General features: G+C 40.3%; 1 protein-coding gene across 5 annotated transcripts in view; it reads right to left on the bottom strand.

Moving 5' to 3' along the window:
* Positions 1 to 1871: 1871 nt before the first annotated feature.
* The window catches only part of LOC132827999 (protein JTB-like), a 35199-nt gene continuing 12813 nt past the window's right edge, over positions 1872 to 24257 (bottom strand). For all 5 annotated transcript variants that reach the window (XM_060844873.1, XM_060844893.1, XM_060844856.1 and 2 more), the window contains exons 4-6: positions 18085 to 18170; positions 12417 to 12490; positions 1872 to 2639 (exon numbers count right to left, since the gene is read on the bottom strand). In XM_060844873.1, coding sequence (XP_060700856.1) covers positions 2483 to 2639; positions 12417 to 12490; positions 18085 to 18170 — 317 coding nt within the window. In that variant the 3' untranslated portion in view covers positions 1872 to 2482. The remainder of the gene's footprint in view (positions 2640 to 12416; positions 12491 to 18084; positions 18171 to 24257) is intronic.

Raw genomic sequence — 24257 nt, 5'->3', positions numbered from 1 at the left:
TGACTCCCTTAACATTCCAGGTGCACCATTTAAATGAATGGGTAGCCATAGCAGTCCGTGACCCCACCCGGGAGGAAGAACCCTATTTATAGCGCTCCAAGTAAAAACATAAACAGTTCCTATAAATTTAAAAATACAACTACCAAAACTACCAAATCAAATTTCTAACAACTACTTCTACAACAGACAAACATATAACACAAATTAAAAAGAAGCCTTTTCCCCTTGCCCACAGGGCACTCATACTACCCACTAACCCCTCCATGGCTCCTCCTAGCTGAAGCTATGCACCCCGCCTCAGACAACACAAAGAAACATTACACATATCTTTTAATAAGAAAGGTAAAAGTGGGCACTCAACCCATCCCATCTATACTGTAACCCTAGGGACTCCTGGTAGAAAAGAAATATATAACCCCTCCCACTCCTAATCCCATACCAAGAGAGAAACACAAACAGGAAGTGATGAGAAAAAAAACCAAAGGATAATGGAAAAGCATAGAGGAGGAGAGAAAAAAAAAAGTTCGGACCCCACTTATATTAAAAAAATGTCCCCCAACAACCAGGTAAGCCAGGCAAATTATAAAGAAAAACAAAGTAAATATTTTTGTCCATATTATTTGAGCCAGCCAGTCTATTTTAAAGCATTCAGGAAGTCCTTTGCCTTTTCCAGTGAGTCAAAATTAAACATGGACACTCTATGGCTGAAACATAATATTGCCGGATATCTTGCAGAATACTGGATATTCAAGACCCTCAGCCATATTTTTACCCCATCAAACGCCTTGCTCTTGTGAATCACGCCCACAGAAGAGTCTTGGAAAATCATAATTCGTGATCCTTTGTATATCAGCCTGTGGATCCTACCCCAGTGCTCTGGAGGCTTCCAACATCATTTGCTTATCTTTCTCATGCTGGAGTTGCACTAGGACCAGGTGGGGACGTTGTTTCAATCTGAGCCTGTACACTGCAACCTGGTGGGCCTGTTTGACCGGCACGCAGCCTGCCTTGACCTCCAGCTTCAAAAACTGCGGGAGCCATTGCTGCAAGAAGCTGACGAGCTGGCCTTCTTCCTCCCGTTCCGGAAGCTCCACCAAATGAATGTTCTTCCAACGGCCTCTATTTTAGAGGTCGTCAACCTGCTCCTCCAAGGCCAGTACCTGCCATTCTAGGACATGGACCCGACCTGCTGAAGATTCTACTGCAGTTTCAGAGGCTGCAGTCCATTGTCTCACCTCCACGGCGTGCTGCCTGAGACACTGAATCCCCTGGCCATGCTTCTGCAGCATGACCCGAGATCGGTTCCAGCATGGCCCAGGTCTCCTCCATTGCTGTATCGATCTTCTCGGAGTTTCACGAACTCAGCGACCAGGCTCTGCTCCACAGGTAAGTCCCCTGGGGTGTTCGTTGCGGCTGCGGGCATGTCCGTTGCTACAGGGAAGTGCCCTGCTGGTTGTGATCCTCGTGGTCCTTTCCCTTTAGTCATTTTTCTAATGATTTTTAAACTAACATGGAACAATTCTGGGGGTCAAAAATTAACAATTTCTACTACAATAGGTAATAAAGGGAGGGTGAGTGCACCACTTTGTCTGAGCTCTGGTGCAGAGCTCGGCAAGGCAGACCTACAGGGCCACTGTCATCTTGAATTCCCCCCCGACACTCTACACAACATCTAACACTAATGGTCACCTGCAAAGACTTATTATCTGACACTCCACTCATACCTCTTGTATGATCCTTTAATCTCTGCCTATAAACTGTGTGCTGTGCTCTCTCTCTGCATCTGACGAAGGAGCTGTGCTCAGAAAGCTTGAGTGATTTCAAATAAACCTGTTGGACCATTATCTATGCAGCAATTTCTCAAAAACTACTGAAAGTTTGAATAACTTTATTCCACACAAACAATGCCTAAGAGGCAACATACAAGTATTCAACATTGCATTGTATAACATGAAACTTACATGCTTGCTTTTTTTTGGGGTGGGGAGGTGGGGGGAGCACGGTTGGGTTGAGCACAGTGTGGAAGGAATACAAAGTTATTCAGCACAAAGTACAAAAAAAGTCACTAGTACAAGAACTGTACCAGTGCCTATGAGCAATTTCATTAGTTTTATACAAAAATGTTACTTCAAGTAAATCTTGTAAAAATGTGACAAAACAATACAGATCATTTCAAACCATTTTATTAATTTTCTACACAAATAAAATTTATTACATTAATTTCACCATATAAATATTGTACATCGTCTCACTAGTAGTGGTTGTGTTATCTAATTACATCTCAATATTTATACCATCTGGAAAGCAACATTTGAAATAAAACAAAAATGTGAATCATTGCTTTTCTGCAACGTACATGGGTCAAATCTTATGGAATAAACACAGCACTGAGGATCAACACAACAGGAAAGGTTAATTCAGAAAGCAAGGTATTCTCTCTCTTCCCAAAAAAATTTCAAACATCAATAAAGTTATGAATTAATTAAATCACCCCAAGTTGTCGTTGCACTTTTTGTTCTGCACGTCTATCTAGGGTTCGTTGTCTAAACAAAACAATGATGGCAAAGATCACCCCCAGCAAAACCATAATTCCTTCAAATTTCCAGAACTTCAATTCTTCCATTTCAACTGAACGACAGCTAGAAAGAGGTAGAAGTGAAAATAGAAATTAAAGCTTAATGTATACTTTAGGCAACTTTCTTTATCCAACATTGAGATCTACTTGTCAAATTAAACAGATCATTGACTTTTATAAAGAATTCCAAGTACAAATTTTAGAGGATAAAAGATAGACCATGGTGTAACATAGTTTTATATTTCAAACAACTGAGCCTCAGCAGTGGAAAGAACCTAAACATGAGGTAACAATACCTTTACTGTACTTTAAAACACAGTCTCCCAAATTCCCTGGTTAAATCACAAGGGCTGGGACGGGGACAGAGGAGTCAGGAAAGTGACTGGTAAAGAGGATTTCAAGAGAGTTAGAACACATATCAGAACTTTAGATGAACTTATTTATGAACAGTAGGAAGGGAAAGCTGACCAGGAGAGTTTTGAATCGTCACAGAAGTATAGATGAGGTTTTCAGGATTTTGGCTGATACAGATGTGACAGGAATGATATTAAAACAAAGGTATTCATTCTTTGAAATAAACATCCGAAGCGGGATCAAAATAGGACAACAGTTAGAAACAGATTGGTTCAGAGAGAGGCAGTAGCCAGGCAGATGTGAAATCTGTGGCTGGGAATGGAGTTTGTAGCAGGTGCTGAACATAACAGTTTTGTCTTCAATCAGAGAAAGCTTCAGTTCATCCAGATATGGAGTGTTGGAGAAAGAAAGAATGTGTGGCAGTGATGAAGTAGAACTAAATGTCATGATACAAACTGAGCAACTCCCAAACATCTTGAGCATCACCATGACACCATCAGGATTAGTTAGTGGCACTGTAGGAGATTATGAAATGGCAGCAAGTTCACAAGATCTACTCCAATACCCAATATTTGCTTTCATTTTTGGTTCACACACTTTTGCCATGATCCAAATTTATAAAGTCAGATGCAATACATTCTCCTTATAAAATTAAGTCTAGTCAGGAAACATGCTATATTCTGAACAATTGGCATAAAATTTGCTCCTCCTGGACAAGGAAATGATTAAAAGATTGCATCCAAAATTATCAATTGAGAGTAATATAAAGTGCTAATCAACAGTATATAAAAGTACAGTGGAAAATCTTTGGTGTTTTCACAAACATTTATTTTCAGATTATCCCCCAAATAATAAATCATAAATATTTTACATGTACTAAAATGGAATGGAGAATTTCAATAATGAAAGTGAATTCATAGAATAGTTACACCACAGGATATCAATTGGCTTATGATGTTCGAGGGCACTATATAAAAGTAAATCATCCAGTGCCACTCCTCTGCCTTTCCCCAAAGCCCAGAAAGTATCATGTATTTTCTTCTCTCTCGGGAGTAACTTCAGCTATAAATATTCCAGTTAAATTATTTAGCAGATCATGGTCAAAGTTTACCAACTAAGTGAGTGGAACAGCCATTTTTAAAAAATCTAATCAAAGGAACATAGGTTGAAGTAAAAAGTGAGGTCGGCAGATGCTGGAGATCAGAGCTGAAAATGTGTTGCTGGTTAAAGCACAGTAGGTCAGGCAGCATCCAAGTAACAGGAAGTATCAGCATTTCTGATGAAGGGCTTGTGCCTGAAATGTCAAAATTCCTGTTACTTGGATGCTGCCTGACCTGCTGCGCTTTAACCAGCAACACATTTTCAGAACATAGGTTGAATTCAAGCATTAGTGATGGATTTTTCTTTAGAAATGGATTTAAGAAAAAATACTATAATTTTCTTCCCCTTGTGTCATTATACGCACACATTTGCATTCTAAGCAAGGAAGTTTAATAAGTCAATAATAGAAATTAATGCAGTTATTAAAATGAAGCAAAACCAAGTTTTAACCTAAATAATTTAATTTAAATGTAGTTTTTTTAAAAAATCTATTCACGTGTGGGACGTGAGTATCACGGTCAGCCAGCATTTATTGCCCATAAGACATCGGAGCAGGAATTAGCCAATCGAGTCTATTCTGTCACTCAATCATGGCTGACAAGGTTCTCAACCCCATTCTCCCACCTTCTCCCCATAACCCTTGATACTCAAGAACCTATCTTAAATATTCCCAATGACCTGGCCTCCATAGCCTTCTGTGACAATGAATTCCATAGATTCACCACTCTCTGGCTGAAGTTTCACCTTTACTGTTCTAAAAAAGTCCTCCCTTTACTCCAGGCTATCCCTCAGGTCCTAGTCTCTCCTATAAATGGAAACATCTTTCCAACATCTACTCTGTCCAGTCCATTCAGTATTCTGTATGTTTCATTTGCATTCCGCTCCCCTCCCCCCCATCCCCCCCATCCTTCCAAACTCCAAGCAGTAGAAATCCAAAGTCCTCAAACTCTCTTCACATGTTAAAGCTTCTCATTCCTGGGATCATTCTCGTAAATTTCCTCTGAACATGCCCCAGGGCCAAAACACCTTTCCTGAGATGTGGGGCACAAAACTACGCACAATACTCCAAATGTGGTCTGACCAGAGCCTTCTAGAGTCTCAGCAGTCCTGAGTTGCCCTTGAAAAGAGGAGGGCAAGCTGCCTTCTTCAACTGCTCCAGTCCACCTGTTGAGGGTTGAACCACAATGTCCTAAGGGAGGGAATTCCAGTTTTTGACTCAGCGACAGGGAAAAATATCACTGTTCCTTCCATGTCAGGATGGTAAGTGTCTGAGAGGGGACCTTGAGATTAGTGGTGTTAAAGCTTCTCATTCCTGGGATCATTCTCGTAAATTTCCTCTGAACATGCCCCAGGGCCAAAACACCTTTCCTGAGATGTGGGGCACAAAACTACGCACAATACTCCAAATGTGGTCTGACCAGAGCCTTCTAGAGTCTCAGCAGTCCTGAGTTGCCCTTGAAAAGAGGAGGGCAAGCTGCCTTCTTCAACTGCTCCAGTCCACCTGTTGAGGGTTGAACCACAATGTCCTAAGGGAGGGAATTCCAGTTTTTGACTCAGCGACAGGGAAAAATATCACTGTTCCTTCCATGTCAGGATGGTAAGTGTCTGAGAGGGGACCTTGAGATTAGTGGTGTTCCCATTTATCTGCTGCCTTTGTCCTTCGAGATGGAAGTGGTAGTAGGTTTAGAAGGTGCTGTCTGAGGATCTTTAGTGAACTTCTGCAGTGCATCTAGTAGATTGTGCACACAGTGCTGGAGGGAGTTGATGTTTGTGAATGTACTGTCAATCAAGTGGGCCACTTTGCCCTAGATAGTGTCAAGCTTCTTGAGTGTTTTTAAGGCTACCCTCATCCAGGCAAGAGGGGAATATTCCATCACATTCCTGGACATGTGCTGCGTAGATTGTGGACAGGCTTTGGGGAGGTAGGAGATGAGTTACTTGCTACAGTATTCCTAGCCTCTGACCTGCTCCTGTAGTCAATGCATTTGTGTGATGAATCCAATTGGAGTTTCTTGTCAATGACAACCGTCAGGAGTTTGACAATGGGGTATTCAATAATAGTAACACACTAAATGCCAAGAATGCCAAAAATGTTATTTGCCACTTGTCAGCCCAAGCCTGAATATTGTCCAAATCCTGTTACATTTGAACATGAACAGCTTCAGTATTTGAGACATTGTGAATGGTACTAAGCATTGTACAGTCATCAGTGAACACCAGTTCTGACTTTATGATGGCGGGAAGGTCATTAATGAAACAGCTGAAAATGGTTGGGTCTAGGATACTAGCCTGAGGAACTCTGCAACTGAAGAATAGGAGGATAGAGCAGATGAATGTGTGGCTGAGGAGCTGGTGCATGGGGTGGGGGGGGGGGGGGGGGGGGGTTCACATTTTTGGATCATTGCAATCTCTGAGGTAGAAGTGACATGCATAAGGACAAACTGCACCTGAATTGGAAGGGCACGAATATACTGGCAGGGAAATTTGCTACAGCTGCTCAGGTGGATTTAGGCTAGTAAGAAGTGGAGGGTGGGATCCAGGGAGATAGTGAGGAAAGAGATCAATCTGACACTGGTACAGGTGGGAAAAGGAGCGAGCCAAACAAACAGTCAGGTCAAACAGGGTCAATGCAGTGAACAGGGGAGTACTGATAAATTAAACTGCATTTACTTCAATGCAAGAGGCCTAACAAAGGCGGCAGGTGAACTCTGGGCATTGTTAGGAACATGGGACTGGGATATCATAGCAATTACACAAACATAACTCAGGGATGGACAGGACTGGCAGCTTAATATACCAGAATACATATGCTATAGGAAGGATAGAAAGGCAGGGCAAGAGAGGAGGCGGGAAGTGGCATTTTTGATGAGATAACATTACTGCTGTACTTCAGGAAGATATTCCTGGGATTATATATCCAGGGACGTTATTTAGGTGGAACTGAGAAATAAGAAAGGGATGATCATCTTATTGGGCTTGCACTATAGACACCCCCAATAGTCAGCAGGAAGGACAGAAACAGATTTTTAAAAGAGATCTCAGTTATCTGGAAGAATGATAGATGGTTATGGTAGGGGATTTTAACTTTCCAAACATAGACTGGGACTGCCATAGTATTAAGGGTCTAGATGGAGAGGAATTTAAGTGTGTACAAGAAAATGTTCTGATTCAGTAGGTGGATGTACCTACTAGAGAAGGTGTAAAGCCTGATCTACTCCTGGGAAATTAGGCAGGGCAGGTGACTGAGGTGTCAGTAGGGGAGCAGTTTGGAGCCAGCGACGACAATTCTATTGGTTTTAAAATAGTGACCAGATGTAAAAGTTGAAGTCCTAAATTGGAGGAAGGCTAATTTTGATGGTATTAGGTAAGAACTAAAGCTGATTGGGGGAAGATGTTTGCAGGTAAAGGGGTGGTTGGAAAATGGGAAGCCTTCAGAAATGGGATAACAAGAGACAGTATATTCCTGTTAAGGTGAAAGGAAAGGCCGATAGGTGTAGGGAATGCTGGATGACTAGAGAAATTGAATTTTTGGTTAAAAAAAAAAGCATATGTTCAGGTGTAGACAGGGTAGATCTAGTGAATCCTTAGGAGTATAAGTGCATAGGAGTATAGAGGAATCTCAATTATCTGAACATCAATTATCTGAATTTTGAATTATCCGAAGGGGATCTCAAGGTCCTGATCAAAACATTACAGCAAAGAACTTTTTAACCCTGCGCATCTTTTGTTTATGGTATAATGATTAAAAATGAACTCAGCTCACTGAAATGCTGCCGAGAACACTCCTGGACAGTGCAGGCACAGAGTCTTTAAATGACTGACATCCCACCCCCTCTCTCACTTCCCCCTACACTTTACCTGGAGTTCTGCACAGGGGTGAACTGTAAAGCCCCCTTCCACAGATAATCCCCCCCATGATTTTCCTGCACAGGGCAGAGGTGGAACCTGTCAAAAAGTTGTGCGTGTGCATGTGCGCACTGTATTTGGAGACTCACCCCACAAAGGCAGCAGCAATCTTCCCGTTGATGTCCAGTCTGGCTGCCTCGCATTGGTTTGGTTGGGGGGTGGGGGGGGGGGGGGGGCATTTGTGCACAGTGTGCTGCTACCAATTCTCCTGAACGGGGTGCAGACTTCACAGAAAGCAGACCTCCAGAGGAAGTCAATTAACTGAATAATCAGTTATCCAAATGAAACAGTGCCTGCCCACCCCATTCAGATAATCGAGGTTTTCTGTACTGAGGGGGGAAATCAGGAGTGCAAAAAGGGGATGAGATAGCTTTGGCAAACAGGGTTAAGGAGAAGCAAATGGGATTTTATAAATATATTAAGGACAAGAGGTAACTACAGAGAAAATAGATCAGCAAGGCGGCCTGTGTGTGACCCGCAGAAGATGGGGGAAGATACTAAACAAGTATTTTGCAGTGTTTACTGTGGAAAAGAACATAGAAGATGTAGAATATGGGGAAATAGATGGTGATTTCTTGAAAAATGCTCATATTAGAGGGGGTGGTGCTGGATGTCTTGAAATGCAGAAAAGTGGATAAACCTCAATGACTTGATCAGGTGTACCCTACAACTCTGGGAAGCTAGGGAAGTGATTGCTAGGCCCCCTGCTGAGATTATTTGTGTGATCAACAGTCACAAATGAGGTGCCAGAAGCCTGTAGGTTGACTAACGTGGTGCCACTATTGAAGAAAGGTGGTAAGGAAAAGCAAGGGAACTATAAAACTGAGCCTGATGTCAGTGGTGGGCAGGTTGTTGGAGGGAATCCTGAGGGACAGGATTGACATATTTGGAAAGGCAAGGACTGATCAGCTTTAGTCAGCATGGTTTTGTGCATGGGAAATCATGTCTCACAAACTTGATTGTGTTTTTTTAAAGAAAGTAACAGAGGATTGATGAAGGCAGAACAGTAGACTTGATCTATATGGACTTCATTAAGGCGTTTGGCAAGGTTCCCCATGGGAGGATGGTAAGCAAAATTAGACCTCATGGAGTACAGGGAGAACTAGTCATTTGGATACAGAATTGGCTCAAAGGTAGAAGACAGAGGGTGGTGGTGGAGGGTTGGTTTTCAAACTGGAGACCGGTGACTAGTGGCATGCGGTGTTGGGTCCACTGCATTTTATCATTTATATAAATGATTTGGATGTAAACATAGGAGGTATAGTTAGTAAGTTTGTTGATGACACCAAAGTTGAAGGTGTAGTGGACAGCAAAGAAGGTCCCCTCAAAAGTACAATGAGATCTTGATCAGATGGGCCAATGGACGAGGAGTGGCAGATGGAGTTTCATTTATCTAAATGGGAGGTGCTGCATTTTGGAAAAGCAAATCAGAGTAGGACTTATACATTTAAATAGTGAGGTCCTAAGGAGTGTTGCTGAACAAAGATACCTTGGAGTGCAGGTTCATAGTTCCTTGAAAGTGGAGTCGCAGGTAGATAGGATAGTGAAGGCAGCTTTTGGTATGCTTTCCTTTATTAGTCAGAGCATTAAGTATAGGAGTTGGGAGGCTATGTTGTGGCTGTAAAGAACACTGGTTAGGCCACTTTTGGAATACTGCATACAACTCTGGTCTCCTTCTCGGAAGGAGGTTGTGAAACTTGAAAGGGTTCAGAAAAGATTTGCAAGGATGTTGCCAGGTCTGCAGGATTTGAGCTTTAGGGAGAAACTGCATAGACTGGGGCTGTTTTCCCTGGAGTATCGAAGGCTGAGGGGTGACCTTATAGAGGTTTCTAAAATTATGAAGGGCATGGATAGGATAAATAGACAAAAGTCTTTTCCCTGGGGTGGGGGAGTCCAGAACTAGAGGCCACAAGTTTAAAGGTGAGTGGAAAGGTTTTGAGGGGAACCATGGGGCAACGTTTTCACGCAGAGAGTGGTACATGTATGGAATGAGCTGCCAAAGGAAGTGGAGGAGGTTGGTATAATTGCAGTATTTAAAAGGCATCTGGATGAGTCGGAGTAGGAAGGGTTGAGAGAGAGAGATATGATCCAAGTGCTGGCAAATGGTACTAAATTAAGTTAGGATATCTGGTCGATACAGACAAGTTGGACCAAAGGGTCTGTTTCCATGATGTACATCTCTAGGACTATGACTGACCTCCAACAACCACAGCTATCTTCCTACTTGTCAGGTATGGTTTCAACCATCTGAGTTTGCCCCTGATAAACACTGATTCCAGTTTTGCTAGGGTTCCTTGATGTCTCACTTGGTCAAATGCAGCCATGATGTAGGGCTGGCACTTTTACCTCACCTCTGAATTTCTGCTGTTTTGTCCATGTTTGATTAAAGGCTGCAACGGCATTAGGCCCTGGCAGAACCCAAACTGCATGTTATGGAGGTTATTGCTAAACAGGTTGATAGCGCTTTCATTACTTTTACTGATGGTAGAGTGTCAACTGATGGGGAGGTAATTGGTGGGGTTGGATTTGTCCTGCTTTTCATGTACAAGACACATCTGGGCGATTTTCCACATATTGGGTAGATGCCAGTATTCTAACTGGACTAGAACAGTTTGTGAAAAATCTATTAATTGTCTCACCAATAAATTTTAGACATTCAAAGTTACAAATGGATTGGTAGATATAGTGATGTTGCTTCCACTTGAGAATTCAAAACAAAGCTTATAAATGCAAGGTAGTTGCTAATAAATCCACTAAAGAATTAATCGAACAACCTTTACCTAAAAATGAAGGGAATGCAAAATTTTCTACCACAAGTGGGGAAGCATCATTGACATGGATAGTATAGATGTATTCAAAGAGAAGAGAGTTAAGTACTTAAAATGGGAAAAAGTAATTGAATTAGCTGTAGAGGATGAGGTAAACAACAGCAATGAGGAGGATGGAGTGGAGATTTAATACTTCTACTGTTGAGATGGTTCAAAAGTTAAAAGGCCTGGTTTTGTGCAGTGCATTCTGCATAATCCTCAAGTGCAAATATATGTGGAGATACATACATTAGGAGGGAAGTAAAAAGTCATCTGTGAATACATTTAGATTATACAAGATGTAATAAAATTAAAACCCAAGATTAATCTTATAAATCTAGTTGATATTATTATTGAACAAACCAGATCCAACAACTAAATTTGATTTGATAAGGTTTTTTTTGGAAATTTGTAAAGGCAATCATTTATTCAAAAATTAGAACATGGCTGCATGTTTTTGCAAACAAAATTTATTGTACAAAGGAAATCATCAAAATAAGCTAAATATAACCATTTAAAGTTGTTTCAAAAACACATGAACAAATATAATCCCATCGACTTCCCAAAATCATAACTTCATAGTTAAATCAAAGTGCGGAGAAATCCCTTCCCTATCAAATCTGTAGATTTTGATTTAACTGTCTCTTCAGTTCCAGCCTCTCAAGCTTGGGAGATCTTCCCCTCGAGCATACTCTCAAATGAGCGCTTAGACTTGCTCAGTTTCTGAAATTATCAATGCAGATTTCTAACCAAATACTCCTGATCTTGAAGTTTAAGTAACTAAATTATTTCACAAAGGTAACTTATTTCCCTAACTGCTCTGAACAAGTCAACTTTTCTGCCAGAAACTATACTTGTATCCGACTTCCACGAGGTCTCCTTTGAAATACCTAAAAGCTTTCCAATCTGAGTTTTTCTCAGCTAAAAATCAATCTTTGATCATTAAAAGACATTAGCTTGCTTTAAGGTTTGCATGTTTTCTTTCCCCAATATAAAACCCGATAATAAAGTAAATTTCAATAATATTGAGAGGTACATACTGCTTTAAAACCATGGTTTCGAAAAGACTGATCCAGTTAATTATTAAACCCAATTCACAAAATTAGATGAACAGCCACGTGCCATGAGTTTAAATTCCCAAATTCTGAAACAAAAATTACACATATCTCATCACACTAAATTTGCAATCTCTGTATCCTAAAATCTAAACTGAGTTTCTGTCCCCATGTCTTTTCAAAAGGGCAACAATCTCCATTATCATCAGCCCTCTCCAATGTTATTGGAGATCCCGAATAAATGCAATGTATCTGAGCACCTATCAAAAAAAAGGACCATGTGTAGTTAGATTTAGAGACACCCAACTACATGATCTCAAGCTATGCGAAATGTATGCAAGAGACAACATTAAAAAGAGACCGAGTGAGTGTTCATACATGGGTGTGCATAGAATGTTAAAGATTTCAAGCAATTCAATGGAGAAGTCAAAGTTACAAGTGAAGTATAAGAAATAGAAATGCAAATTTTTGTTTCTGAATTTATCCAGCTATTAAATAGATGTGCTGATTATTTTTCTTCCTAAGGTAATTTAGTGTTTACAGATTAAACTGACTTTTCCAATGTCAACAACACTTTCTTAATAACAACAAAGTTCTATTGGATTGAATTCACCTTACCTCCTAAACCTTTGGTCTGTTACACACTTTACTTCTTCAACAAATCCAGTAGATGTACATTCTACATGCACAGTCTGCAAAAGATTCGAAAATAAGTTATTCAATAACAGTATCAAATTATGATCAGGAGTATGTGTTAAAACATAAAAGGCTACATAGACAGTTAACTACATCAAGGTTTTAAAAAAAAAACAAAACACCAGGTTATAGTCCAAAAGGTTTATTTGGAAGTACTATTTTCCTAGTACTACAATAACCTGGTGTTGAGATTTTTAAACTTTGTACACTCCAGTCCAACACCAGCACCTCCACATCATGTATATCAATACAAGCTATGTGACAGATTCTATATTACTGTTTATACTTGTGTATTGGTCAATCTCATGTACAAGTCAACCCCTTATTTCTGGCCAAAAAGTCTGGTACTTTGCATATACTTTGCATATAAGTCAACCCTAGTTTTTCAGGGGTCTCTTCCTAACCATATATGCCGCCTTAAAAGGGCATGATTTGCACATTTTGATTCAAATGCAATATCTGCATCATCACGTTACGCACAGTATATATTTGCGTAACACAATTTGAAAATTGTGAAACGGAATGTTGATAACTATATATATTCTGTATATATTTGTTATATTTACATACATATTTGACGTGTGCATGCAAATATCTACGGTACCATATGGCAGCCCTCGAACTGGTCTTCCCGCTGTTGCCTCAGTTTCATAGAAGTAGGTGTCATGTACAGTTGTATTCTGAACTTACTCCAAAAGCCCCAAATGTTTCTGACAAAATGGCATCACAAAGAAATAAGTATATAGTACAGTTTAAAAGTTATTGAAGTTGCAGAGAAGAACAATAGTGTAGCTGCAAGAGAGTTCTGCGTTTCCGAAAAACATGTTGGAGATTGGAGGAAAAAAGCTCACAGTTAAAGGTTATGCCTAAACAGAAGAATGCCAACCAAGGAAAGCTAAATAAGAGGCCACAACTAGAAGAAAAGATTGCTGACTGAGTAATTATGTGTCATCAGAATGAAAGCATAGTCACTCGACTATGTATAAGAATATGTGCCAAAAACGAAGCAAAAAACAAAAAAGATGGATTCAATGATTGTGTGCAATTCTGTTAACATCTTTCCGATAGGAAGGACGTGAAACTTGAAAGGGTTCAGAAAAGATTCACGAGGATGTTGCCAGGGTTGGAGAATTTGAGCTATAGAGAGAGGCTGAACAGGATGGGGCTGTTTTCCCTGGAGCTTCAGAGGCTGAGGGGTGACCTCAGAGATTTACAAAATTATGAGGGGCATGGATAGGATGAATAGACAAAGTCTTTTCCCTGGGGTCGGAGTCCAGAACTAGAGGGCATATGTTTAGGGTGAGAGGGGAAAGCTATAAAAGAGATCTTTAGATTAGATTAGATTACTTACAGTGTGGAAACAGGCCCTTCGGCCCAACAAGTCCACACCGACCCGCCGAATCGCAACCCACCCATACCCTTACATTTACCCCTTACCTAACACTACGGGCAATTTAGCATGGCCAATTCACCTGACCTACACATCTTTCGACTGTGGGAGGAAACCCGAGCACCCGGAGGAAACCCACGCAGACACAGGGAGAACGTGCAAACTCCACACAGTCTGTCGCCTGAGTCGGGAATTGAACCCGGGTCTCAGGCGCTGTGAGGTAGCAGTGCTAACCACTGTGCCACCGTGCCGCCCACTTAGGGGCAACTTTTTCCACACAGAGGGTGGTACGTTTATGGAATGAGCTGCCAGAGGAAGTGGTGGAGGCTGGTACAATTGTAACATTTAAAAGGCAATTGGATGTGTATATGAAAAGGAAGGGTTTTTAGGGATATGGGCCGGGTGCTGGCAGATGGGACTAGGTTAGGTGGGATATCTGGTCGGCAAGGACGTGTTGAACCGAAGGGTCTGTTTCCATGCTGTACATCTCTATGACTCTATGACTATTTCCAAGCCAGTGCTGGATGGTGCAGTAGGTTTATGAAAAGGTATGATTTAGTGCTTTGACAGAAAACCAAAATTGTCCAACGTCTACCAGCAGAACTTAACAAGTTAATAGGGTTTGTAGTTAGAAGTCGGAAGAAAAATGGGCACAGGCTCTCATGTATCAGCAATATGGACAAAACCCCAACGACCTTTGATATGTCAGGGAACAGAACTTTGGATAAGATTGGAGCCAAAACAATTTTAGTTAAGACAACTGCTCATGAAAGGAGTTGATTCACTGTGGTACATGGTTGTATGGCAGATGGAACAAAGTTAAAGCCTATGGTGATTTTTAAGTGGAAAACTCTGCCCAAAACAGAAATTCCCAAAAGGCATTGTTGTCCTCATCATCAAAAAGGGTGGAAGAAGAAGGTGGCTGCAAGACTTGGATTAAAGAGGTCTGGAATATGCGACCAGGTAAACCTAGAAAGGAATAAAGCCTACCGATTTGGGATATGTTCAGATCACAGAGTGGAAAGTGTCACCCGTGAACTTTGAGATAACAATCCTGACATTACAATGATTCCTGCAGGCCTTCCAAGCATGGTGCAGCCACTGGATGTTAGCATCAATAAACCTTTTAAGGACATAGTATGGAAGAAATGGGATACTTGGATGCAAGAAGAGGGAAGAAATTACTTGCAACTGCATGTGAGTGGATTGTGGAGTCCTGAAAGGAGATGAAAACTGAAATTGTCAAAGCCTTCAAAAATGTGGAATTTCTAATGCTTTAAATGGTATAGAGGATGACTATTTATGGTCAGATGGAAGTGATGACAAATCAATTGATGATTCCCTTGAGAGTGCAGAAGAAGATGATCCATATGACAATATCCTGGACCCAGATAACTGGAATGAAGTATTCAGTGGTGTAACTGATGAGGGCAGTTAATTTTAAGAATTCTAATGATCTTTTGCTTGTATTTTTTCTTTTAAGCAGTTGTCCCATAATATTTGAGATATATGGTGAGAAGAGTTTTTTGATGTAAAGTGTTTATTGCATATTAATAGTTTCATGTGTTTTCTTGTAAATAAAATACCAGTTTCTTTGTTTTTACTGCTCCTCTTTTTAATTTTACGAAATTGCGTGTTGTACAAATACCTCCAGTAGATGGCCTGACCACCTGCCGGTATGCCTGTTAACATTTATACATATGTGTAGACCTACGTGCATTTTATGATACTGGTAAGTGGAAGATGGTATGACAGAACCGTTCTACCCTAGAAGGCAGAATGGAGACAGTTACTTTGTAGATAAATATTCAATAATGGCCATAATTCTTTTTCCTTTTGTTGTTTATTTTAGAGAGATCTAGCTTGTTTGTCCATTTTTTGGCTCATGCCCAGCATGAATTTCATTCCCTCAAACAATACCTTGTGAAAAAGGTGATCTCCTAATTTCAGCTGAAGAGAACAGTCTTCAAAACTTGACCTATACACAGTATCTAAGATAAATAGATTGGTAAAGAGGGAGGTGCAAAATGGAACCTGGGTGCCCTTCTACACCAATTGTGAAAAGCAAGATGTAGGTGTAACAAGTGAATGATACATTAACCTTCATAATGAGAGGATTCAAGTGCAGAAGCTGCAATTGTACAGTGCCTTGCTAAGACCACACCTGGAACACTATGCAATTTTTGTCTCATTGTCTGAAGAACATGTAGTATTAGTACAAATAAAGAGGAAGGTGTCAGAAGAGATATAGTTAAATAAGTGGGCAACACTTTGGCACATTGAGTACAATGTAGGCAAATGTGAACTCATCCACTTTCGCATGAAAAATCTAAAATGCACATTAGTAAATTAAGAAATATTGCAAGCCTCTAAGAGATTTGTGTCCTGGTATTTGAAGCACAAAGTTAATTTGCAGGGACGACCTTTCCTTATAAAGAAAGGATTTTACTGCAAGGGGTACATAAAGAGAGTCAATGTTTTGCTACAAGTCACAGCACTGATGAGACCAAATTCTGAGTGCCATGTTCAATTTGGGTTCCTTATTTAGAAAGGGCATAATTGCATTAAATGCTGTTCACTTGAGATGCCAGGGATGAAGAACTTGAGGAAATTGAGCAGGTTGAAGTTTAGAAGAATAAGAGCTAATCTTACAGAAAAATCCAAGATTTTGAGCAGACTTAACATGAGAGATGCAAAAAGAAAGTTTCTATCTTGGAAAGAGACAGAACTAGGGCTCACATTAAAAAAGTATTTTCCATTTTAAGTAGACAAAGAATTTTTCTCTGCGGGTCATGAATATGGTGAACTTACACCCTCAGAGAGGAAGACAGGGTAATAAACTTTTCAAGGAACAGATAGATAGATTCTTGACTAACTAGGAAGTTAAAGTGAATCAGGGGTTACCATAAGACAATAGGATTCAAGAGCAGGAGTCTGTTCGGCCCATTGAGTCCTCTTCATGATTCAGCAAGATCATGCTGATCTAATAATCCTGAACTCCACATTCTTGCCTTTTCCCCTTACTCCAACTGCCTTACTGCTTAAAATTCTACCTCTCAGGCTTGAATAATGCCCCACCTTTGACAGCCCTCTACAGTAAACAAGTTCACAGATTCACTACCCTCAAGAAATTCCTCATCTTGATCTTCAATGTGCGTTGATATAAAAGTAGAGTTGAGGTCACTGCCACATCAGCCATGATATCATTAAATAGCAGAACAGGCTCAAGTGGTCAAATGGACTACTCCTATTCATAATTCATATAGTGTTAGATGTACAGCACAGAAACAGAGCTTTTGGGTCCAACTTGTCCATGCCGACCAGATATCCTAAACTAATCTAGTCCCATTTGTCAGCACTTGGCCCATATCCCTCTAACCCCTTCCTATTCATTTAACCATCCAGAAGTCTTTAAAATTAATGTAAATTTAGTAGCCACCACCCCTTCCCCCAGCAGATCATTCCATACACACACCACCTTCTGCATGAAAAGGTTGCCCCTTATATCCCTTTTAAATCTTTCCCCTCTCACCTTAAATCTATTCCTTCTAAATTTGGACTCCCCATCCTGGGGAAAAGACTTAGGCTATTTACTCTTTCCCTGCTCTTGATTTTATAATTTTCTAAGGTCACCCCTCAGCCTCCGATGCTCAAGGGAAAACAGCCCCAGCCTATACAGCCAACCCTGGGCAAAATCCTTGTAAATCTTTTCTGAACCCTTTCGAGTTTCACAACATCTTTCTTTCAGCTGAGAGACCATAGTGCATGTACTATTGCAATGGTCCTGTACAGCCCTCAACATAAACCAACTCCTATACTCCATTCACTGACCAATAAAGGGGAAAGAGTCAAAAACTAAAAAGACACAGGCTTAATGTGAGAGGGGAAAGATATAAAAAGGGAGGTCAATGGCAACCTTTTCCACAGAGGCAGTGCATTAAGAATGAGCCACCAGACGAAGTGGAGGACGCTAGTACAATTACAACATTTAAAAGGCATCTGGATAGGTTTATGATTAGAAAGGGTTTAAGAGGGATGTGCGCCACGTGTTGGCAATTGGGACTAGATTTAACTGGATATCTGATCAGCATGCTGAGTTGGACCCAAGTGTCTGTTTCCATGCTATACATATGTATGACTCTATAACTTAACAATTTTGCAACTTTTAAAATAAACTCTATAATTACATGCACACAGTACCTTTTCATAATCACGACATGCAGTGCATTCTTTTATAATGCTGAATTCTTCTTTTTCCCAGCAAGGCCTTGATTGCGAAATACTTGCTGTTTAATCATAAATTTTAAAAAATGTAAAATTAATAAATCAAGCCTTACAACATCATATTACTTTTACGAGCCATTTCTCCCCCCTCAAAATGAATTTTGATTTTTAAAAAAATAATCACAGTTATATTATAAAATTCTACAAAGTAAACATGCTGTTTTGGGCCAGTTCATTGGTACAAAATACCAAGTGAACCAGCACAGCTACATTTTAAGATATTGAACTATCTGTATCTGTGATTTCCAATGTCAGGTATCTAGTGCCTGGAGAATATTGGAATAAGGCACAAAGCAGACATCAAGTACTTTTTTCCAGAAGGAGCAGGAAAATATAACAACTGAATTTAGATTGTTCATCCACAAATGACTAGCATAGGACTCCAATGAACTGATAGTAAAGAACATTTTCTTTCATCAATAGATGCATGACTCAGGATGAATAAATGGCTTTTGAACAAAATAACTCCAGTCTTGCCTTTTAGGAATAGAAAATCAACAGATTTGTAGCCTACAAGCTAAATAGCACATTTTTATTATCGCACGGTATACATTAGCATTAAACACTTAAGGATCATTCACAATTGCTCCTTTATGTCCAATCATCTCAAATGACCAGTTTATAGCTCAGAATCATACTTTTTCACAGTGTCTCTTATCTTCATGCTTGGATTTTTAAAAAAATGTTTACTGATTCCCATGTAGAAAAGAGAAACAACTTCAGTTGTTCAGATGAACGTGAGATTTCTACATGAAGTGGCTGTAGGTGACTTGCCTTCTTATTGCATCTCAAAATTAAGGCAGACTGCAAACTGCCTGAGAAATCCTTGTCCTTGCTTCTGTTTGCCCTGTGCAATTAGAACTGTTGTATTTTGAAGAAAACTCATTTAATCACTGGACATGGTCAAAAAAGGATCTAAAGTTTGGAGGCAACACTATTCCACAAAGCAACCTTTATACGGAGCGCTATGGTTTTTGAAGTGCTTTTTTAACATTTTCAAATATGTAGTCTGGAAACAAAGTGCTTTTTTTTAAAAAAGCTTGCAGATAAGCATGCCCTCAATTTGGGAGAAAATCTACATTATTCCACTGTAATTTCTTGTGATCAAGATCAGAGTAAGTGAATTATATTTTTTCAAAAAAATATCAGCTAACATAATTGATCAGTCCACATTAGTATTTTAATATTAAATCCAAACCATATCATTAAAGTTCTATTTATTTCAGGTGCAATTGTTTTGACATGCTGTTGTACATCAAAAAGCACATGATCTTGAATTATTTCACCAGTCAAAACCTCAATCATAAAGATCAATACATTCAAAAAAGCAAACCTTAAAAAGTTTAAAGATGTGAGTACCAATGCTAAGGCCAGTATTTATTACCCATTTCCAACAGCCTACAAGATGATCAAGGGCATTTACTTAAGTCTGTGGTGAAAGTTCTCCCACAATGCATTTAGTAAGAAGTTCCAGGATTTTGATCAAAAATGTACAAGTTTGGCAACTTGGCTGGAAGTTCAGGTTACTTTGCTCCCTTATATTTGTTGTTCATCTTTCCAAGTGGTGAATTCCTGACTTTTAAAAGGCATAGATCAGAGTGTGATGTCAGTCTGTTATAATGTCATTGGAGCTGCACTTATTTGCCTTCAAATGTTATTTAAAAAAGGACACCATCCAGGATAAAGCAGCACATGTGAAAATACAATGTGAAATTGCTGGAGAGACTATGGTTGCAATTCAAATCATCTACAGCATGCACTGCAACAGTTTGTCAAGACGTCTCCAAAAGCTCTATTAAGAGCACCAAGTTCACAAGAACACTGCATTTGCAGGTTGTCATCCAAAACATTTGAGGAGGAAATGCTAAAGTATGCCTGTTCAAGAACAGAAATAGGGATAATCCAGGAAATTATAGACCAGTGAGTCTCATATTGTCAGTTGGGAATCTACTGGAGATGATTCCTAAGAATGGGATTAATGCACATTTGGATAAACATGGCCCAATTAGGGACAGTCAGCATGGCTTTTTGCAGGGTAGCTCATGTCTTACCATCTTGATTGATATTTTTGAGGAGGTGACAAGGGTGAAGCAGTGGATGTGGTTTTCATGGTTTTAGTAAGGCTTTCAACAAGGTTCCTCTTTGTAGGCCCACCCAGAAGTTCAAGATACATGGGATCCTCGGTGACTTGGCAGTTTCAATTCAGAATCGGCATGCTGATGGGAGACAGAGGGTAGTGGGGTTGGGGGGGGGGGGGTGGGGGAAAAGAGAGGCGGAGGTGGAGGAGGGTGTTTTAGTGGCTGGAGGTCAGTGACTAGAGGTGTTTCACAGGGATCCAAACTTGGACCTCTGCAGTTGGTTTTATTTATCAATGACTTGGATGAAAACATAGATGGGTGGGTTAGTAAGTTTGCAGTCCACACAAAGATCAGTGCTGTTGTGGATAGTGTAGAAAGTTGTCAAAGGATACAGTGGGATATAGATCAGTTGTAGATATGGGCAAAGAAATGGCAGATGGAGTTTATTCTAGATAAGTGTGAGGTGCTGCACTTTGAGATCAAATGTTAAAGAAAATATATACAGTTAATGGTACAACACTGAACAGCATGGATGTACAAATGGAACTTGGGGTCCTAGTCCATAGCTCCTAAAAATGGCCTACAAGTAGATAGGGTGGTAAAGAAGGCATATGGCATGTTTGCCTTTATTGGTATTGGCACTGAGTACAAGAATCAGGAAGTGATGTTGCAGTTTTATAAAGACTTTAGTTAGGCACACAGAGTAATGTGTTCAATTCTGGTCACCATACTACTGGATGTGGAGGCTTTGGAGAGGGTGCAGAAGAGGTTTACCAGGATGCTGACTCGATAAGAGGGTATGAGTTATACAGGAGAGGCTGGACAAATTGGTTTTTTCTGGAGCAGCAGAGACTAAGGGCAGACCTGACAGAAGTTTATAAAATTATGAGATGCACAGATAGGATTGATAGTCAGTATCTTTGTCCCCACAATGTGTGATACTAGAGGTTGTGTATTTAAGGTAGAGGGCGAAGTTCAAGGGAGATGGGAGGGGCAAGTTTTAGTTTAACTTGGCATCATGTTCTGCACAACATAGTGAGACAAAAGGGCCCATTCCTGTGCTGTACTGTTTTATGTTCTACAGGTTAAATATATTTATACCTAAAGACAAAAGATGGAACTAACGCAAGAGAATCCTAGATGTCAAAGACTCACAGGTGATCACTAGCAGAAACAAAGGAGTTTATGCCGGCTACTAGGGGGGTTAATAGAGTCCCTGGAGCAGCATAAGAATGCAGAGGGGTGAAACTTAAATTTGAAATTAGGAAAGCAAAAGATGAAAAAGCATGAAAAAAAAATGGAAATCCAAAAAAGAGGTTTTTCCAAACAGATATAGAGCAAGAGAACTAGGGAAACGCTAGAGTCCTTTAGGTACCATAGAGTTAGAGTTAATCAGTGGAGAAGTCATGGGCACGGATCTCAATTTAGACTTTGAGGAAGTCTTCACAATGAAAAAAAGACACAAGTAAAGACATCAGGGCAGAGACCATGAGATATCAGAAAAAAATGAACACAAAGTACTATTGTACTTATCAGCCTTAAAAATGGATAAAACAGCAGGCCCAAATGAGAGGTATCCCAGGCTGTTGAGGGAGGAGATATCAGGGCCACAGCAGAAATTTTCAAATTTAAGTCAGTCTAACTTCAGTGCTGGGGAAGTTAAACAAAAGAATTTGTGGGCGGCACGGTGGCACACAGTGGTTAGCACTGCTGCCTCACAGCGCCTGTAGACCCGGGTTCAATTCCCGCCTCAGGCGACTGACTGTGTGGAGTTTGCACGTTCTCCCCGTGTCTGCGTGGGTTTCCTCCGGGTGCTCCGGTTTCCTCCCACAGTCCAAAGATGTGCGGGTCAGGTGAATTGGCCAAGCTAAATTGCCCATAGTGTTAGGTAAGGGGTAAATGTAGGGGTATGGGTGGGTTGCGCTTCGGCGGGTCGGTGTGGACTTGTTGGGCCGAAGGGCCTGTTTCCACACTGTAAGTCTAATCTAATCTAATTGTAAGGGACTGATTATATGAATAATAGGACACTGGAAAACATTGGAGGCCAGTAGGACTTGAGTACATGTCCACTGATCCCAGAAGGTAACAGGGCAGGTAGGTAAAGTGTTTAAAAAGGTGTAGGGGATACTTGCCTTTGTTAGCCAAGGCATAGAATACAAGAGCAAGGAGTTCATATTGGAAGTGTATAGAAAATGCTGCTTAGATCACAACTGGAGTATTGCATGCAATTCTGGTCACATTACAGAAGAATGTGATGTGATTGCAGTAGAGGGGATACAGGGAAGGTTTACCAGGATTCTGCCCAGGCTGGAGTGTCTGAGCAAGGTGGAAAGATTGGATAGGCTGACCTTGTTTGCCTTGGAGTAGAAAAAGGCTGAAAAGGAACCTGATATAGATTGATAAGATGAGGAGCATTAATAGGATAAATAAGATGGCACTTTTTCCACTAGTACAGGGGTCAATAACCAGGGATGTAGATTTATGGCAAAAGGTAGAAAGTGAAATGGAGAGTGGAGGACATTTTTTTTTCCACTCAGATGGTGGTCAGAGTCTGGAACTCACTGCCTGAAAGTGCAGTTGAGTCAGAAATTTTCACAACATTTAAGCAATATTTAGATAGATAGCTAAATTTGATCCAAGACAAATAGGACAAAGCTGGAAAAACAGGATTAGTGGATCAGAACTTTGTTGCCTAGTGCAAATATCACAGGCCAAATGGACCTGCGCTGTAAATGTCCAGGTCTATTAGTGCTTTATTCGTTTATAATGTCCCTTTGAAGCACCTTCATATATTTTCTTCATTGGAGGCAAATTACATCAACATTTTTATTGATGAAGAAATATATAAAAATTGCTGCATCATTGCTAAATTAAAATTCTCAACTTAATTAATCGAGCTACCCTACAGGAATATCTTCTCAACACAAACTTCAGCATTTTTCAACTGTTGGCTCACCACCACCAAGAGCAACTAGGAATCGATATTCAGTGTTGTCCTTGCCAACATTCTCAAGAAAGAAAACATAATAAAACATGGATATAAGTTTGCTTGCTGAGTTGGAAGGTTTGTTGTCAGACGTTTCATCACCATATGAGGTAACATCTTCAGTGAGTCTCCAGATAAAGCACTAGTGGTATAGCTCACTTTCTATTTATGTGTTTGCATTTCCTTGGGTTGTATGATGTCATTTCCTGTAATGTCATTTATTGTCCTTTTTCTCAGGTGGTGCTAAATGGGATCCAAGTCAAGTTTGTTGATAGAGTTCTGGTTGAAATGCTATGCTTCCAGGAATTCTCGTGCGTGTAGTTTTGGCTTGTCCTCTGATGGATGTGTCGTCCCAGTCGAAGTGGTGTCCTTCCTCATCTGTAAGTAAGGATAGTAGTCTTTTTGTGGCTAGTTGATTTTAATGTTCCTTGGTGGCTAGTTTTCTGCCTGTTTATCCAATGTAGTGTTTGATACAGTTCTTGCATGGTATTTTGTAGACAACATTAACTGTTCTTGTTGTCTATACAGGGTCTATCAAGTTTATTAGCTGCTGTTTTTGTGTGTTGGTGGGTTTGTGGGCTACCATCATGCCAAGGGGTCAGAGCAGTCTGGCAGTCATTTCTGAGATGTCTTTGACGTAAGGGAGAATGGCTAGGGCTTCTGGACATGTTTGTTTGCTTGTTTGGGTTAGTTGCTGAGATATCAGCAGACTGTGTTCATTGGGTACCCGTTCTTTTTGAATACACTGCATAAGTGATTTTCCTCTGTGCTGCAGTGTGTGACGGCTCGGTGAAATGTTTTAATGCAGCTTAGTTTGGGGGTGTTGGGATGATTGCTTCTGTAGTTTAATATTTGGTCCGTATGTGTTGTTTTCCTGTCGATGCTGGTTTGAAGTTTCCCATTGGCTGTTCGCTCTGAGACATCTAGGAACGGCAGTTTGTTTTGTTTTCCTCCTCTTTCGTGAATGTTATGCCAGTAAGGGTATTATTGATTGTCTTGAAGGTCTCCTCTAATTTGTTTCGTTT

The sequence above is a fragment of the Hemiscyllium ocellatum genome, chromosome 2 (assembly GCF_020745735.1).
Source record: "Hemiscyllium ocellatum isolate sHemOce1 chromosome 2, sHemOce1.pat.X.cur, whole genome shotgun sequence".
Classification (NCBI taxonomy): Eukaryota; Metazoa; Chordata; class Chondrichthyes; order Orectolobiformes; family Hemiscylliidae; genus Hemiscyllium; species Hemiscyllium ocellatum.
The sequence above is the reverse complement of the archived record's forward strand: the minus strand, read 5'-3'. Positions and strand labels throughout refer to the sequence as shown.